This window comes from Sarcophilus harrisii, chromosome 4 (genome assembly GCF_902635505.1).
Source record: "Sarcophilus harrisii chromosome 4, mSarHar1.11, whole genome shotgun sequence".
Classification (NCBI taxonomy): Eukaryota; Metazoa; Chordata; class Mammalia; order Dasyuromorphia; family Dasyuridae; genus Sarcophilus; species Sarcophilus harrisii.
In genome coordinates this window covers 94,973,247-94,992,780 of record NC_045429.1, presented here as the reverse complement: position 1 = coordinate 94,992,780, position 19,534 = coordinate 94,973,247, and the positions used below count along the sequence as shown (strand labels likewise).

The 19,534-nt window shown below is 37.9% G+C and overlaps 1 protein-coding gene across 2 annotated transcripts in view; it reads right to left on the bottom strand.

Annotated features, from left to right (window-relative positions):
- Nucleotides 1-17,701, bottom strand: part of IPO9 (importin 9) — a 33,832-nt gene extending 16,131 nt beyond the window's left edge. Inside the window, exons 1-8 of one of the 2 annotated variants that reach the window (XM_031937130.1) lie at nucleotides 17,398-17,701; nucleotides 6,508-6,569; nucleotides 6,220-6,306; nucleotides 5,683-5,884; nucleotides 2,206-2,294; nucleotides 1,318-1,404; nucleotides 405-524; nucleotides 195-295 (exon numbers count right to left, since the gene is read on the bottom strand). In XM_031937130.1, coding sequence (XP_031792990.1) covers nucleotides 195-295; nucleotides 405-524; nucleotides 1,318-1,404; nucleotides 2,206-2,294; nucleotides 5,683-5,884; nucleotides 6,220-6,306; nucleotides 6,508-6,569; nucleotides 17,398-17,686 — 1,037 coding nt within the window. In that variant the 5' untranslated portion in view covers nucleotides 17,687-17,701. Of the gene's footprint in view, nucleotides 1-194; nucleotides 296-404; nucleotides 525-1,317; nucleotides 1,405-2,205; nucleotides 2,295-5,682; nucleotides 5,885-6,219; nucleotides 6,307-6,507; nucleotides 6,570-12,886; nucleotides 12,993-17,397 lie in introns of those variants that run through there. The other variant, XM_023501868.1, reaches the window with a different exon arrangement.
- Nucleotides 17,702-19,534: the final 1,833 nt, after the last annotated feature.

Sequence of the window (19,534 nt, the reverse complement as noted above, 5' to 3'; positions counted from 1 at the left end):
AGGGAAAGATACATATTCTAGTTGGGAGTTTTCTTTTTCTCTCATAATTGCCTACTAGTACAACTTAAAAGTATTAACAGGCATCGCTATACATGATAAAAATCCATTTCAGAAAGGATAACCACTCCTGATCAATGCTCCTGATTTCTAAGTAGAGGTATAATAAGGCTTTCCCAAGTTTCAAAAAAGGATATAAAGCTGCGCTTTCAGTCAAGGTATTCCATACAATTGGTAGGATCTGCTGCATGGAGGAAACCATGTGTTTGGGGAAGTTTTTCACTAGGGCTGTTACTGCCTAAAAATCAAAAAGAAAGACTGAAAATTGGAAAACCATGTAGAAGAACTACTTAATTCAAGCTTTTTCTAAACTGGAAAATTTCTTAAATGCACTGGTGGCTTTTTACCTTTAGGACTTCCATCTTAAACCCGCTGTCAGATGTGGGACCATCTGGCATCTGGAGAGCCTGAACAAAGGCTTCAGTAAACTGCTGAACCACAGGGAAGATCAGCACTTTGGCTGCACCCTGTAAAAGAAGTTAAAATAGAGGGAAGTGGTCTCTAGATACAGCTTTTGATTGGGAATCTCTTGCGCAGAGTCCTCTAAAGGAGATTTAATTATTAAGACTGTGATGTGTATGATTCTCTCAAATGTCAATTAAATCATTCTAAATTAATTGAACTCACAGATCAAATCTTAAGCTTTCTGAGTCCCATTTTCACCCCATAAAATATATGCCACTTGCCAACTGACCAATCAACAAGCATTTAAATGATTGCTATGCCAAAGTCCCTGACTTCAGGAAGCTTACATTATCCTGTTGAGGGAGACAACAAGTATATATTTGAGTAGATAAAAAAATATCTGTAATATAGGTACAAGATGATTTTGATAGGGAGGTATGAGGGTCCAGAGAACAGGGAAGCAGGAAACAGAATCTATTCTGAGTTCTGAACCAGGGAGTCCAAATGAGTTAGAGGTGAGGAAGGACTATATTCCAGGCCTGGGGAAGAGCCTAGGCAAAGACAATGAAGTGTTTGTGAGAATGAGAGGGACTCCCAAAAGGATTTCTATAACACAAGTACCCTCAGTTATTCTGGCTTCAGATAGATGCCACAAGGAATTGATGATGCATTGCAAGGAGGCAAAGAAATGACAACATAACACTAGGTCCAGGTCTAGGCTGAAAATTGGATGAAAGTTAAATCAACTTGGATTAGTTTAACCCCCCCACCCCCCAACACACACACACACACACACACAATTCTGCAATTGATATGGGTTTGTTGACGTACTAGTTTTATATCACTGTCACTCACCTTTTCCAGCTCTTCCATGTTACAGATCATATGAGCACAAGTGGTAAATATCTCCACAGCACGGGAACGGGTTCGAATACCATAAACCTAAAAGAGAAATTATTTAACTAACACACTATGAGATTGTGTGCATGTATGTACATGAATGTTAGTGGAAACATTGTGAGCTATTCTGAATATTTAACTCATTTTAGATGTACCCGGTCCAGGTCATTGTACAATGACTTTACAGAGGAAAAGAAAGATTTGGGAGAGAAAAAAATAGGAATATCCTCTTGATATTCAGGACTCTGCTTTTTATGGTTTAAAATATAGAAAAGATAACAAGAGATGGCACTAGTTACTATTAAAATCAACACTATATATATGTCAAGTAGACAGATCTGTACTTTGGACAACACCAAGAAGGCACACTTATGGTGCCTTAAGTTTTACCTTTAAAGATTTACTCTTTGGGGCTTCTAAATCATCTTTTTTTTCAATGCAAAGAATCCTGGGAAGGCTCAAACCAAATTTTTGTTAAGATATTTTAATGTAAATTAATTTAATCAGATTTATTTCTTTTAACAGCTAGTTGAGATTAAAGCACTAAGAGACTATGAAAATCTCAGTATCCTCTGGGAAAGATGGAAGATGGGATGCCAGGAGTTAGAAATGGGATTGAAAACAAACTTTATCTAGGGCAAATGCTGGCAATTATAGTGAAATTATCATTCAGGTTCAGTTCTTGCAGATCCTACTATATTCTGACAGAGTAGTACTGTAGTAAAATAAAGCATTTCGTGACTGGCTACTGGCTAAATAAAATGTATCTGAAAATGATTCTATAGCCTCTGATACTGACTATCTTTTTATTGACCACAGGAAGAGACTAAGTAGCTTCCATACCTCTGCCATGGTGAAGATCTTATACATCTCTGGGAGAATAACAGGAGCAACAAGTGGCATTTGTGTATCTGTTACTTCCCGAGTGAATTCTAGAAAGAAAAGAGTGTTATTGTTGCCCCAACTATTATCCCCAAAGCCACAAAATAACAGAAAAAACATTGGGGTGGTTTTTATGGAAGGGAAACTAGGGACCAGTGGGGCCTATTCTAGAGATAAGGAAGAAGCAAGAGTTTACAGATGTTTTAATGAGAAGGAAAAAGATGACAGTGAGGAAATAAAAGAGATGTGAGAAATGGAGGAAGGAAAATTTTTTTCCTAAAAATAACACACATAAGTTTTTTGAAATTATGTAGAGCATCACTGCATTTCTGAGACATATCCTCTTAAAATCTTAATTACTACTTGACCCTCTAATAACCAAATCTACTTTTTGATCTTGTCTTCTTTTAATATTTTCTCTGTGCAAGATGTTCTGGTCCATTTGATTCAGTATATGCTGACTTGAACTCTACTATGTCCATTACGTTGATAATAGATGACATTTATTTGCCTGGAAGGCAAAAGTTGATGCCACCTGAAGCAGAAAGTAAATTCTGATATGGGTGTGGAAAAAGACAAACCATAAATCAGAAGAATGTTATTTACATGGGTCACCTGTCTCTATTCAAAAGAAAGAAAATGCAACCAAAGCACATAAAAATAATACAAAGGACTATAGATTCCACATTATTAAGTGGTGGAATTATGATGAAAATGGAGTTTCTAAGACAGATCTTCTCACTTTACTGGCTCTTGATGTACCTCCTGTTTCTGTTATGTCATCAACAAGAAGAGGAGAAGAGGAAGAAGGGGCATTAAGCCACTTAGATGTTTTTCAAAAAAGAAGTATGATTTAGAGATTAAAGGTGAAATTTTCAAAGTCATCACAGTTTACTAATGCTGGGCAAATACCAAGATCTATGATATTAGTGTCAAAGATTCAGGATTGAATTTCTTTTATTACCTCAAGTAGGCCTATGATTTGTACTTTAAGAGCTCAATACTTAAGACTACTGATATAATTTTCAAAAGAAGTGACAAATGAAACTGATGTCTTGTATATAAGTAGACATCAATATATAAATAGTATAAGAAGTTATATTAAAGACAAAGCTTGATGTAGTTCAATAGCATTTCCCATTTTATACGTTCCATCATACTTACTGTACTCCCACAACCAATTCTGAAAGTTAAAAAGCCTGAAGTTCAGAAAGGTAATTTGCTCAATCTTCTGGACTCACCTGATACAGAAAATCATTAGGATGGAACATTTGCAACAACCTCTATTTCCTAACTTGCTTGGAAATTAAAGCAATTGGGAGTTCTAATTGCTCTGTGGCAATAAGCAAATGGTCCTAAACTGGTCCTAAAACTCAATTTTCCTATATGTAAAAAGTAGAGAAAAATTATTAAGTGGCCACAGAAGGGTTATGGGGCATTATCCCAAAGTTGTTTTTTAATTTTTTTTTTTTTTTAAAGCAAATGATAATGTTCTCATTTTCACTGTCTTTTTTCCTACACCAGTGCACTGCCAAGTACATGCATGCCTGAGTCTCTTGTATTATTGAAGTATAGTTTCCATGCATTTAGCCATTTTAGGAAAACAGCTGCTTGGGTCATGGAAGTTGTTCCACAATCACTGCAGCAATAACTTACATTCCTATGTATCAATACTAGCATTCACAAAGGATTTTCATATGTATTCTCTTACTTATTCCTTAATCGATTTGCTAAGGAGATAATGTAAATATTTTAATTCCTATTTTATAGGTAAGGAAACTAAGCATATGAGAGTCAGGTATCCCAAATGTCATAGCTGCTAAATGGTGGAACTGAGAAGGTTTTCTGATTTCAAATTTTTTCCATCTCATCACACTGGTTAGTGTCTCTTTTACAACTAGACACAATATTCCAGGGAAGTTTTCTCTGAATTGCTGAGAACAAAACTATATTATAGAAGACAACTGTAATGAAGATATGGAGATAGTATTCTCAGCCAGCAGTAATGGGAGTTCTTAAAATTCACCTGCTGCTCAAGTTCACAACTTTTCCTTTCTCTTGGGCTGACAAGAATAGGCTTGGTGATGGGAACCCATGAAGAATTAATCCTCTTCCACAATTAGGGAACAGCATGGCCTGTTATCGTTAATTTATGCTTAATGTATTTAAGTAAAGCTGAAAGGGAACTTAGGCTAACAGAAAGAATGGATAGCCTGAGCTAGGAAAGACTTAGGGTCCATCAGCTATGCTCAGGGAATGAGAAGTGAAAACCTCTGACAAGAAATAAGAATTCAGAATTCAATTCAAAGGGGGAGAGAGATGTTGAAACAGGGAGGAATGAAATGTCGTCTTCTGGCTATCAAGGACCTCACATGATACATATAGAGCTGAAGGGGAAATGGTAAATTATCAATGAGGCTACATGGCTACTAGTGAGACTGTACCTAGATGCTAACCTAGATAAGAGTTAAAGAAGCTCTGCTCTATCAACAGTCAGTATTAGCAACTAGCCACCTAGTAGCTAATGTCAAGCAAACCAAAGGCAATCAAATCTCAAGAGAACCTATGAGATCAGAATAGAGGTTACATCTTCCAAAGGCTCAATGTTCAAGAGAGGGGCTAAAGAGACATCATCTATGTCAACACAAGATGTCCTGAACTCAAGGGAAGAATTCCTAGGGCCAGATGAAATCTTTTTCTCCTCTGGTTGATAAAAGTGGGATCCAAGCAGGTGAGGGTAAATCCAGAGCAGATGGCCAGTAAGAAATGAGTACATCTTTCTTAGAGACAATACTTGACAAATATTCTAGGAGAGAAGTTTAACATTCTGAAAAGTATAGCATTTGCAACTGAAAAAACTTGAGAGTTTGTGAAATCTAACTTTTTTTTTTCATACTGATGATAAAACAGAGACTCAATAGTAGATAAATCCAAATTTACAGTTTAAGTCTACCTTGGTTTAAAAATCTGAGCATCTTACTTAGGTGTCTCTGGTAGACAGGGTTGAAATGATAAAAAAAGGACCAAAGGAAGAGTGATCCCAAAGTTAGGATGAAAAATCTGTATCTAGAAATCTGGTTGTTTTTATATATATTTGCCTTAATTTCTCCTACTTGGTTATTAAGAGTTCCTTTCAAAAATTCCAAACTTGTCTCAGCTAAACTAAGAGGAAAAGGGATATTTTTCTATTTTGATTATAAAAGAAAAGAAGAGGAGTGTGTCCCTAGTGAGCAAGTACAGCAGCAGCACCAGGAGCCCAGGAGCCCAATAACCCAGAAAGAGTGCATAAATCTGGGACAGATACAAAGAGAGAATCTCAGAGAAATGGAGTCAGGGTCAACCACGGTTGTTGATCCCTTCCATAGGCCCCTGGGCAAATACTTCTGTCTGATTTTAAAAATATGAGCAAGTCTTTGCTTAGGCAGAAGCATTTAGTACCTGTCAGCACTCGCATGGCTCCATGAACAGCATTCAGATCTCCGCTCATCAACATCTCCATCAGCAGGTTAAAGAGTTGGGGCCAGGCCTCTGGCCAGTCCCAATGCGCAATGGCTGATACTGCATAGGCCACACTGGAACGGACCTTGCTAATTGATTCCCTCAGCCCATTGGGCAGCAGCTCCCGGATAACAATTTTTGCCTGCAGGAAATACCCTCCCTTTAGACCTAGCCCTATGTGATTTATCCAAATTATGTTGAGCATATATCTTGAACTATACAGAATGTATTTTATATGGTACATGGCATATAATGTGTCTGAGAGAAAGATCTAGATCTAGTTTGTCCAACAAGCTTTTCAGATTATCTGATACTTAAGTCACTACAATATTCTTCCCAATGAAACAATTCCCTCCCCCAAGTCGTCTTTGGGTTGGTTTTCAGATCTTTGCAGGGTATAGAAGGATTTCCCCAGCCTGATCTTTCAAAACAGAAAAATCCCACATATTTTCCCAGGGAGACAATAAATTTACTGACCCTTTCTGTGGTTTCAGGAGGCCTGAACTTCTCTGACTGGGCACACCAGTGGGTTTCCACATACTGTTTTAAGATGACTGATGCCAACTGGAAAGGAAACAAACTAATTCACTCCACAGAAATATGTAAAATATGGACATGATACAAAGGAAGTACACCTTTCTTCTTATTTCATACACATTAACTACCTATCTGTCCAGAACATCTGAAGCACAGACAAATCTGATATAAAGTCAGTCTTATGGTTTTTCTTTTGCCATGAGAAAAGGAAAACCACTCTAGGCTTACCTGACGAATGGCTAACGCTCCCTGTGGATCCACAGTCAGCTCTGCTAAGTGAACTCCAAATTCTGAGGGAAAAAAAAAAAAGTTAATCATTAGTCCAAGAGAATATAAGAAACGACAGGATAACTTACAGAGAATTAGCTGTGATGGTGACAAAAAGGATTACAATATATAGACTAGCCACTCCTTTTTTTGGGGAGATAGGGGGAGAGGAATAACTTCTGAGCAGTGTCAATAAGCTTTTCTATTAACTGTACACCTGCCCTTACCTCTCCTAAGGTAATACGTATTTCTAACTCTAAGATCCCCCTAAAAACAGTCTGGGAGAGACACATGTATGTCACCAGAGATCAGCTGACTATTTGTCAGAAGAAACTGGGCATCCAGTTCTGGTTTAGAACTAAAGGCTAAGTTGGTTTAACAAGGTTGGTCATAAAAAAAGAAGTGCTATAAGAAATCCAACCATTTTCAGTTTGTGTTTGTACACAATGAATGTTTGTGCATGGATCCATTGGTGCTATCCCCACACTCAAATACAGAATTGATTCATATTGGCAAAGAGACAATGATCAAATATTTAACTTTCTGGATGGCAGAGACAGAAGAGGAAAACCCCCCGAAAGAGCATCACAAACATATTCTTAGTCCTGAGAACTAAAAGTAGGCAGCCTTTCAGACCTAGATCTTCATTAGGAAACTTGAAGGTTGATTATTTCTGTCCACATCACTAAATAAGTTATTCATTAAGCACAAAAACCAACACTGATTGTTATGTTGGCATATGTATTAAAAATGAACAACGCATTAGAGAAATGTCTATGTTAAAATGATTATACTTCTTGTAACATTTAATACTGAAGTATCTCAAATAACTAGATTACTAAAAAGACTAGCTAGAGCTCTGAAATCTTTGTAAAAACTTAATAACTACAATTGCATTCCTATGGTACCAATCATCTTACTTTGGTAGGAAGAAAGCTTTTTCTTTCTTTAGCAAGTATACCACAAGAGAAGGAAATCTAGTTGTTAAATAACCCAACCTCTTTTCCTAGTATTTAGTAGATGAGATCACAAAAAGGAAAAAAAAAATTGGAAAAATTATTCCTGAAGCTTCTAAAATTAATTTTATTTCCTAGTGATAATCTAGTCAATGTGGACTATACATTTACATGTCTAGTTGAGGGGTGTCATCTATATGTCATCCATAAGTAAACTTACCTGAGGAAGATTTCATGCCAAAAGATAAGACATCTTTGAATGTCTATCTTTGATAGACATTTGGAAAATGATTTTAATCAGCTGCATTGAATACAATTTAGGAAGAATCCTCAGGTATCAAATGTTCAAGTCAACTCCAGCAAGACAATGGGACATTTAAACAACTGTCCAAAAGAATAGATATTTTCAAAGCCTTCTACACTAACTTTTACACTGAAAATTGAAATAAAACCCTAACTTCACACATTCACTGATTTTTTTTTTTTTTTTAAATCACTTTTGCACAGGTCTGGTAATAAGTGTGCAGCTAGGTATATCTACATGGTTCTGCCATGCCTTGATGTGATCTCTTGCAAAATGAAATGATTACCCATCTATATCTAAGCCATTTTGGCACCGGATAACTTGATTTACATTTTAATGATTCTAGAATTAACACAATTTCATGGGACCATTATTATAAGAATTAGACTTATATCTGAGAAAATGAGAACTACAGTAAGAATAAAAACATTTGTCCAAAATAAATTTGAGGACAAAACAAATACATGAACATTTAGGAAAAACAAGTGGCAAGGAGTGGGGGGGAAAGGAGGAAGAAGAGGTACAAAGGAGCAATGTCTAGAAATGGCACACTACTTGAAACTTGTTTGGTTGGAAAAATCTCCCTGAGCTGAAGATGAAGAGCTTGGACCAGGTTGGAAAGGCTATATTCTCAGACAAATGTACAAGCATGACACTGTTGAGAGGATAACAAGGAGGCCTTGTGGGAAGAGCAAACTATTCAGATATCCAAATGCAGTACAACTAAACAGAAGAAAGCAGCACCGAACAGAAAGCAGGCTGCCACCATACTTTCTGAAATACCTCTGGAGCTACCTCAGCTTAGCTAGAGTTTTAATCATGCATGTCCTTCTTCCCCTAGAAATCCACTCACTGCAAAAGGTGGATAAACTGGGCTTCTCATCCCTTCACCCCTTTCTTCCAAAGGTCAAGCCCAACTGATTATGAGAATACTACAAGATAGCTGTATCCAGGGGTACAGCATTTGTCTTAGGGCTGCAGAAAGTAACCAGGAGGAAATAAATGTCTCATGTTTGGATCTCAACTTCTGGTAGCCACATTGCTTCCCATATCACAAGGTCTCCAGTGAGGTGATGAAACACAAGTCATTAACAGTCAACACTGCAACAGTAATGAAAAGCCTGGTATGGAAAAAAATATAAAATGTATCCCTCAAAATTAAGCATCTAATAGATTTTCCTTGCATTTGCTTTAAAATATCAATGGATTTTTAATGAAATGAAGGCCATAGTACATTGAAAACAAGACTGTTAACAAGGTATATAATATGAATCTCTATTTTGAATTCTAGATTAGTTAGAAAAGACAAAAAAAAAAAAATCACCATTAGTTTACTAAGATAGAAAAGGAAGGTGCAGAAACATTATTGACTTCACAGATGCTTCCACACCCCAAGAAAGGATTAAAAATTTAAAAGCCTAAGACAATTAAATGATATAGACTCTTGTGAGATGGGTAAGTGGGAATCAATCAGCATAAACCGAGACAAATGTCAATTTTCCCATTACTTTTTCCTTTGTCCCAAATCATTATAAATTAATCCTCTTTCTCAATAAATATAATTATTGGACTATTTTTCGCCACAGACTAAGTAACAATATATTTAAATGGGTCTCTAATCTTAAGGATCTGAGAGTCCCTCTAACCAAGCAGATCTCAGTACAATCATGCCAGTCCAACCTGTGGTACTCTTGTTCAGGTCCCCCAAATAGTTTGCCACACAGAGTCAGGCTGGAGGCCTCTGTTGATTTTTGTTGATGTTGCATCAGTATGGCACTTTTGCTGTCTAAGCTGTAATCTCTTGTTCCTACAACCTGATCACCCCACTGAATCTTATACCAACTCTTCAAGAAACCTCTGTTCTTCAGAATTCCTTATAGATTCAATGTTGCCGCCTCTTTGTAACTATCAAGAACCTCTTTATAGCCTTTTGTGAGATACTTATTTTTAAGTCTTGGGAGTAGTTGTATTGTATGTCTTTTCCTGGTACTATGTCAGTATTATAAAAATAAGCCTTTGCTTTTATGGGAGGATTGGGATCAGTTAAAAAAATAAAAAAAAACCTCCCATGACAATCCTGTCCATACTCCTATTAATTTATTTTTTCTCTGCTATTAGCAGAGAAATTTGACAGGGTATATATATCCAGATGCATACTGAAATACATCTCCGTATGTTTCAGGGCAACAGGTATTATTCATTTTCTTGGTGTTTCTTTGTGAATGGATAACAGTCTGAGTGATTACAGATCTCTTCAAGAAGATTCTGTAATATTCTGGGGCTTGGTATAATTAGAATCACATCATCACTAAACGGGGACAAATAAAGGACCTCATTATTCACAGGGAATCCTTAATCTGATCTGGATTTTATGATGGGTTCTTATTTTCTCTGGGAAAATACCTTTAATAAGCATATTGTCTCCTTGTTTTAAACTTCCCTTGATGTCTATTGGAGGACTTTCTAAACAAAAATAACAGCTATTTCTGTTACATCTTCCAAGGCGATTTGAGAGATTTGGACATATAGATGAGAGACATTGTTTAAAAAAAAGCGCCTATATTGAAGCATTCTATTCTATCAAAGCAACTTTATTTTATTTATTTATTTTTGGGACACTTAAACAGTAAACCAGATTTTAAATTCTCTATTATCTTTTGTAAACTAGCAAAGATATCATGTATTATTGAATATTACATGTGAAAGTTTGCTTACTCCCTGATAACAAGAATTTCTGTATAAATCACTCCCATAAAGACTATGTATAGATGGGAGAATAGGTGGACAGGAAGGTATTGATCGTCTTTTCTCTACCTTTTTTGGTTATTAACAAAAAATTAATTTTTTTTTTCTCTGACATTTTTATCCTTTTTCCCTCCAATTACCATAGATATCAGATCCTTAATGCCTTTACAATAGTGTACAATTAGGAATATGTAAATAATGCTTAAGTATGGCTTCCACTGTCTCAGATGATGAAAAAAAGTTTGTTAAAATGATTTCTGCAGATCTTTTCCACATAGTCTTCTTTTCATTCTCAGAATTGAATGCTTCTGTGATGCCTTTGCTTAACTGGATACTTCACTAAGCTTTCTTTAAACTGATTTTACTTTTTTACTCTTTTTCTGTATTTTAAGAGATAATACAATACACAATCATTCATTACCCCTCTAAGATTTTGGCAATGGGTTTATATTGTAATCTGGTATTGCCTTTGGCAGTCATGGCTCTCCATTTGGCAAGTAAGTCAGATGATTGTTCATTTCTGGGCTCCTTTGTTCTCACTGTGGCCATTCATTTGCATCAGCTAAAATGGATAAAATTATCATCATCACTGTTGATGTAATTAATTTCAGCTGTCTACTTCTCATTTTTTATTTCAATCACCTGTTAAAAAATTTAGGATTGTTGTTTCACTTTTATGCCATATTTTTTCTAATTATTTTCTTCTTAAAATTAATTATGATCTTAATTCTGATAAGATGAATGTATAAGCAGCTAATTCAGGGATATATTTGTCACATACACATGTGATCTTTAAGGTTTGTAAAATAGTCTATATAGATTATTTCATTTGATCCTCCAAACTACCTTGTGAAGTAAAGCATTACAAGTATTATTATCCCTATTTATATAGACAAGGAAAATAAGGACAAAAGAAATTAAGTAATATGCCCAGGTTCACACAACTTGACAGATCAGGTAGGATGTGAACCAAGATTTCCTGACTGGAATCCAGCGAGTGAACACTCTACTACAATGCTTCTAATGAATTGAACGAATCTTAGTGACTAGTTTTGCAGACACAAGGCTTCAAGAAAGAATTATTTCCTGCAGCACTACAGTTTGGTGTGCTAAAAAGCATAGTGGAATGAAAGATGATGCCCTGGGTTTGCATCCTTGGCTTTGCTACTCCAATTCAATTCAACAAGCATTTATTAACCATTAACTGAGTTCATGTCATGTTACATTTACATACTTGATGTGGTTTATCAATGCAATGAAGATAAGTAGAATAACCTCAAGGGGTTATCATAAGTAGAATGCTTGAAAATTACAAAGTATTCTCTAACTATGTGCTATCATTATTGTTACATGGTTACCTTTTGGGTGGTTTCTCAGCTCTGCATAATAAAACTTAGGCACAGAGACTTTAAAGGATTAATTTAAAAACTTGAAATTTTTTAAATGATGAAATCAGGGATAAATTCAACATTTTAAGCTACTTCTCCATGTTATTTAAAATTGGCAAACACTGATGATTCTGCTCATCAGTGACTTCTATTAAAGGGAGAAAATAGAGACACTAAAGTATTTCCTAGAGGGACTGGCACAACCAAAGTTAACTGCAGAAGGCAAAGCACTAGGCTGTATTCATCCCAACGGAACTATTTGAAGGCAAGAGAAAGGGCAGCAGAGAGCCTCTCAGATCCTTGGGCAAGGAGGCCATGTCTAAGGCTATCTGGTCTTTTAGCAATTGAGATTAACACCGTGGTTTAAATTGTCCCAAGTTATTGAAATGAAAGAGAATGCTCCTGATTGGTTGCATAGACTTAATCTTTTAGGGTATGCAGACCAGAACAAATGATTAAAGAATTTATTCGGACTAAATTCTGCCCGGGTGAAATGAAGCTGGCACCAATCTGTCAATTTTGGTTTCAACACTGAACCTAGATGCATTTACACGTTTCATCAGCACACTGACTCACAGTTCTTTCTAACAATTCCATTTCCTGTCTCTCTTATAAAGCTGTCCTTTGTCATCTCTCAAACCCCTTGTCTCATCTCTCTCATCAGGGAAAGGGCAAAGGAGAGAATGGAAGAGGACAGGGAGGAGGACAAGTTAAGAAATGCTAATTGCCTTGAGGGTCTGTTAGAGATATAGGGCAAGGTAGCACCTTGACAGTCAGAGTTTAGTAAGCTACTTATGGGGGCAACTGCATGGGGGTTTGGATAAGGGAAGAAGGGCTGGGGGGTTCTATGCAGAGCTCTAGAGTGGCTCCACCTTTCCCACAAGGGCCAGGAAGCAGGGGCACCACAAAACCACAGCTGAAAGGAAAAAGAAAACTCCACCACTGGCCTTTCTCCGAGCGCGGCCGCCTTCCGCTCGGCTCAGTGCCCGCCACATGCCCAGGAGTGCGTCTGGATCCTTGAGGGGCTCCCTTCGCAGGAGGACAATGCTTACGCTACACTGCAAGAGAGCCAGAAAAGTGCCCATGAAAACCAGAAAGCAAATGCTCAACCGGCAGGATCATCTCTCTAGGCAGCTAAGACAGGGAAATCAATATTCCAGTATCTTGGGCACCAAATAAGAGCCAGGAGAAGTGAAGGACAGCTATTTCCCCCCGCACCCTAGCCCCCAATATTATAGTGGTAGATATTACAGAAGGGAGGAAAGAGAGAATTTATCCTTGTGAAGCATTAGGGACAGATGACTAACAGAAAATCAAGATAGAAATGACCAGATCATGAGAAAAATGCTCCATTTATGATAGAAGGAATAATCAAAAGAAATAAGGGAGAGATGATCAATCTATATAATGAAGTTATACTCTTCTAGTCTAGACCAATGCTTATTGTGACAAGAAAAGCTAACTGTTCCATTCTGTTGGGAGGCTAGTCTTGGAGGAAGGATGGAAAAAATAGGAATAAATTAAGATCAAAGATGAAGTAGTTACAAAGGAGATGATATCTTTCCAACCTTGCCAACAAAGCAGAAAAATCTAGTGGAAAACATTAGACTTAGAGTACAGTTAAGAAACCTTGGTAGTTTACAATCTCTCAGTATCTACAGCTATCATGTCAGTAAGAGAAATGCAATCATAACTGTGAAAGTGTTTTTGTGTTTTTCTGAGAAATTTCTAATTCCCATTAAGCTGCACTGCTCTTAGAAAAGCTGTGTCAAAAGTATCTTGTGTGCAGCACAGGACCTACTGAACTCTTAGGTCAAAGTGAAGATTGAGGCCACCAATAGGATTTCCTTCTCTAATTCATTCTGTTAAACAGGCTTTAACTGAAATGCTTAGACTGATCTGGTAGGCCTTCTTCAACTCAAATAAATAAATAAATAAAATAAAATAAAACAGCACATCTCCCAGGACAATAGACTGATGGAGTAAACTCCCTTGATGTATGTGGGTTATGAGGTTGGCTCAAAGTAGACCCTGGAACTATCTCAACTTTTTCCACTCTAGAAAATGAAGCAACTAATTACAGGGTAGCAATTTCTTGGAAATGTCAGGTAGTAGGTTAAAAAACCAGAATATGCTTTGGGTTCTACCAGTTTATATTCCCTGAGAAGTATTTTTTTTTTTTTTTACTGAATTTAATCTAAAAAACATGTATTAAAGACCTATATGGAAGGCAATATACAAAGTGTTAAGAATAGATAGGATGAGAAGAGTTCTCTTCCTTAAGGAGCTTACAATGGAAGATATGACATGTGAACCAATAAATACACAATAATTTGGGGAGGGAGAGATCATCAACAACTAAAGAGATCAAGAAAAGCTTCCCACAGGAGACGGTGTATATTTTTTCCTTGAAGGAAAAGAGGACACTGGGAGGCAGCCTGTACCTGGGAATGGAGGTGAGAGAGAGAGAATGCTGAGTTAGGAAAACATTAAGTAGGCCACTTTGATTAAAATGGGAAACATGATCATAGGTTCAAAGATTATTTAGAGACAGAAGAGACCTTAGAATTCAACGGCTTCATTTTACCAATGAGTTAACAGGCACAGAGATGCTAAATGACTTACCAAGGGTCATACTACTAGTAAGACTTTGAATTGGGATTTGAATCTAGGTTTTCCTGCCTCCAAGCCCAGTGTCTAGAAGCAGGAAGGAACCACTGAAGACTCCTGAGCATGATGACTGATAAAAGTTAGACTTATGTCCTAAAATTATTTTGCCTATTATGTGGAGGGTAGATTGGTGAGTAGTGAGACTGAAAGACAGGAGTCTAATAGTCTAAGCAAGAGATGATGAGGGTCTGAACAAGAGTGATAGCTCTGAGTGAAAGAGGACAAAGGAACAGAAAACAATCAGAGAGAGACCTGTTCTGGGCTTTCACTTGAACTACTCAATTGAGGGGAGGGAGAAGGAAGGGGAGAAAGAAAAATCTGTGGAGGCAGAAAAATATCAAAAGAACTGAACTTCAAGTGCAATTTCTAGATTATATTTTAAGATCACAAAATTCTAAGAAAGGTTGTTTGCCAATTTTCCAGGGCAGAAGACAGAAACAAAGGTCCGTAAGGGTGCATTGCAATGACAGAAGTCAGCACTCTGAAGCATCTTCAGAGGGATCCTATTTGGGAGAACTGCTTCTCATTTCAGACCTTCAGATGATTGATAGAACAGATCTTTGAGTCATATTTTTCATCACTGCCAAGCCCCAAATACTTGACTACATTCTAGCTTTGGGCCGTCAGGTGTTATGTGCTCACTCAAAAAAGGGTAATGATACAAAGGTAAGAAAGTCTTAGCCTAAATTAAGAAGGTCAATCAATTACAAAACAAACCTAAAGAGATTTTCTGAGATCTGTCTGGACTACATGACAAAGTAGAGCTTGCTCCAATGCTTCTAGGAGTTGGGAAAGGAGACAGGATCATGAATCTGAGGAAAGGGCTCAGTTCTTCCACCACCACAGTCTTCCTTCCAAGGAAAAGTACAAGAACAATAACAAGAACAGAATAAGTCTTCTTATTTCTGAATATGAATAAGTTTTTAATTGACTTTGGAAAAAGCAAAATAGAATCAATTTTAGCAGCATCTCCCAAAAGAACACATGCCATTATCAAAGCTTCAGCAACCTGTACCACCTCTTCAGGTAATCTGAACATCTAATCCATATACTATACTGCCACTAGATCGGACAATAATAGGTCACTTCATATAAGACCATCTCTTCATAAAAGACCAACTCTTTTTTTCATAGCACATTCCTACCAAGTTACATGAAAAGTAACTTTAGCATTATAACCCACCAGTGGCAATGATCAATTATAAAGTTCTGAAGACATTTGAGTTTTGGTTCCAAGTTCCAAAGAGACAGTTAATAATAGAGATCTAAAGCTTTAAAATGAATTTTGGTAGCTTATGAGCAGTAGTGTTCAAATAAGTCTAAGATTGGTCGGATTAAGGCAACAATGGAATTGTTGGGTGTTTTAACATAAGCTAAGATCTTATGTTTATGGAGAAATTGTCAAAGACACAAAGGGAGCACCGCAAACAAGAGAAAAGTTGTTCAAAAAAGGATCTGCTCTGATCAACAGGAATCTAGCCCTGAAATTGATGAAATTTGCAAAGACAGTACAACAAAAACAATTTTGACTAGAAAGGCCATTTTTCCTCCTCCAGATCAATCTATGCATGGCTCTAACTCGTAACCTCCAATCCAATAAATTTTGTTGTTCTTTCTTTGGTCTGACATTTCACACAAGAATGGCTTTTCACTCCTCCGCCAACTTGAACTGTCTTGTAAGCAGCCGGAATCCCAACTCACACCACCTTCCCCAATACCAACAGAGCAAAAAGTCCTACACAAAACCCCAAACAAAGCAAAAAAAAACTTAAGGCACTAGTTTCCAAGTCCTGAAACTACAACTCTTCATTTTCTAAGGCTGCAACAAAATTAAAGGCCTTCTCTTTCTTTTTGATGACAGTTATGATATCAAACAGATAGCGAACTAAAAAAAAAAAAAAATTGTTTCAGGAAGCCCTCCCTCCCACTATAGATTTATCCCCTATGAAAAACTCGGGCTGAAACTTAGTGGAGATTGCTTACTCACATTGCTTATCAGTCTAGTATGGGATCCATTATAAAGATTCCACGTGTGAATGAATGCCTAACCTCTACTCTCTTTACATGTGATGGTTCTCAGGAGACAGCTGCTGAGACCTGGAAGGAGACTTTTTTTTTTTTTTAGGGTGGCGGTGGGGGAAGGGTTAGATTCTCGGAAAGAATTCTGGGGAATCCTCTATGCCTGATATTCTGGAAGAGATGCTACACTAGATGTGCTTTTGTTGTTGTTGTTGTTCTTTCAACTCTAAGGCCAGTTAAAAAAAATTAAAAAGACGTAAGAGATTTCCCACCCCCTCCTCCCGAGTATTGTTTTCAAGCTCAAAATGCTCCTTTGTCCAACTGGCCTGACGGCAGGCACCGTACAAACAGTCGGTGGGAAATTCGCCTCGCGTTTGCAGCGGAGTTTGTTTTAAGTTGGGCGCCTTCCCCTCTCGGGGGAAGGGCTGCATCTCCACAAGCCGCCAGAGGGAGCGGCGGGGCCGGGCTCTCCGGGGAGAAGCCGGGAGCACGGGCAGGGGAGGGGGCTCTGCGGCTGGACCACGCGCCGCGGCTGCGGCTCGAGGAGCACGCCCCGCGCGGGGGAGGGGCTCGGCGCGGGGCAGCTTGGTTCACTTCCTCCGCCGGGGCTCGGGGCCCGCGCCCAGGCAGCCCTCGCGGCCGGACGCGGCCCACCCCCGCGCCCCCCTGCTCCCCCCGCAGACGGGCAGCCCGCCCCCCCCGGGGGTCCCGCGCGCCCCGCGCCGGGCCCCTCCCGAGGCGGCGGGCGGGCTCCGCCGGCCTCACTCACCCTCCGTCACCTCCAGCACCTTAATCTGCTCCTCGGCGGCCGCCCGCACCTCCTGCACCGGCGACAGGATCCCCGTCAGCGTTTCCACCAGCGCCTCCTTCAAGCCCTGCGCCACTGGCCCCGGCAGCCCGGAGCCCGCGCCCGTCGCCGCCGCCATCTTTCCGTCCGCCCTCCCGCCCGCGGCCTGCCTGCCAGCCAGCCAGCCAGCTCCGCGGCCGCTCCTCCCGCCGCCGGGACCCGCCACCGGCACGACGGCTCCCGCGCGCGGCCAATCCGCGAAGCCGCACATGCGCGTCGCCTCCCAGAACCCCGAAAGACGGAGTGAGGGCGGGGTTGCAGAGAGGCCGCGCTGCCAACAGTAGCCTCCGCAGACGGCGCCCCCTGCGGCCGGGAGGGTTTCCCCCCTTAAATCCGAGGTCCCATTATGTGCCAAGTGCCCAGCTTCTTTGCATATAGACCCCGAAGGGTCGCGTTACGTAATGTGGGGGTCGCGAAATTAGGCTTTATTATCAAAAATATTTGATTTTTTATTTTTAAAAAACAAATAAGATAAAAATAAACTTGTATTTATTTTATAAATTTATAAATTTTATACATTTATTTTATAAAATTTTATTGGGGGGAAAAGGGGTCGAACCCCTGCTCTAGGGTAGTGAGAAAGAACTTGCTCAGACTAATTAAAAGACTTCCCTAATATAGCAGTCAAACTGATAATTAGCGGTCCGTCTCTGTTCTCTCTTCCATCCCAGCAACTGAGATATGTACAGTGCTTAACAGCACCCAGTACCTAGAAGGCACTTATGTAAATGTTAGCTTATTATTATCAGTGATTATTGTGTGTAATAAATGCCAACTCTTATTATTATTACAAGGTGATATATACAAGCTAATATAAAATATATTATTGAAAGGTGATATATAAAACTTATTCTTGGAGATTGACTTAGAAATGCCGGCTATTGTTGCAATTAGAAGGCACTTATGTAAATGTTATCTTATTATTATCAGTGATTATTGTGTGTAATAAATGCCAACTCTTATTATTATTACAAGGTGATATATACAAGCTAATATAAAATATATTATTGAAAGGTGATATATAAAACTTATTCTTGGAGATTGACTTAGAAATGCCGGCTATTGTTGCAATTAGAAGGCACTTATGTAAATGTTAGCTTATTATTATCAGTGATTATTGTGTGTAATAAATGCCAACTCTTATTATTATTACAAGGTGATATATACAAGCTAATATAAAATATATTATTGAAAGGTGATATATTAAACTTATTCTTGGAAATTGACTTAGAAATGCCGGCTATTATTGCAATTAGAAGGCACTTATGTAAATGTTAGCTTATTATTATCAGTGATTATTGTGTGTAATAAATGCCAACTCTTATTATTATTACAAGGTGATATATACAAGCTAATATAAAATATATTATTGAAAGGTGATATATTAAACTTATTCTTGGAGATTGACTTAGAAATGCCGGCTATTATTGCAATTAGAAGGCACTTATGTAAATGTTAGCTTATTATTATCAGTGATTATTGTGTGTAATAAATGCCAACTCTTATTATTATTACAAGGTGATATATACAAGCTAATATAAAATATATTATTGAAAGGTGATATATTAAACTTATTCTTGGAAATTGACTTAGAAATGCCGGCTATTATTGCAATTAGAAGGCACTTATGTAAATGTTAGCTTATTATTATTAGTGATTATTGTGTGTAATAAATGCCAACTATTATTATTATTACAAGGTGATATATACAAGCTAATATAAAAATATATTATTGAAAGGTGATATATTAAACTTATTCTTGGAGATTGACTTAGAAATGCCGGCTATTGTTGCAATTAGAAGGCACTTATGTAAATGTTAGCTTATTATTATTAGTGATTATTGTGTGTAATAAATGCCAACTCTTATTATTATTACAAGGTGATATATACAAGCTAATATAAAATATATTATTGAAAGGTGATATATTAAACTTATTCTTGGAGATTAACTTAGAAATGCCGGCTATTGTTGCAATTAGAAGGCACTTATGTAAATGTTAGCTTATTATTATTAGTGATTATTGTGTGTAATAAATGCCAACTATTATTATTATTAC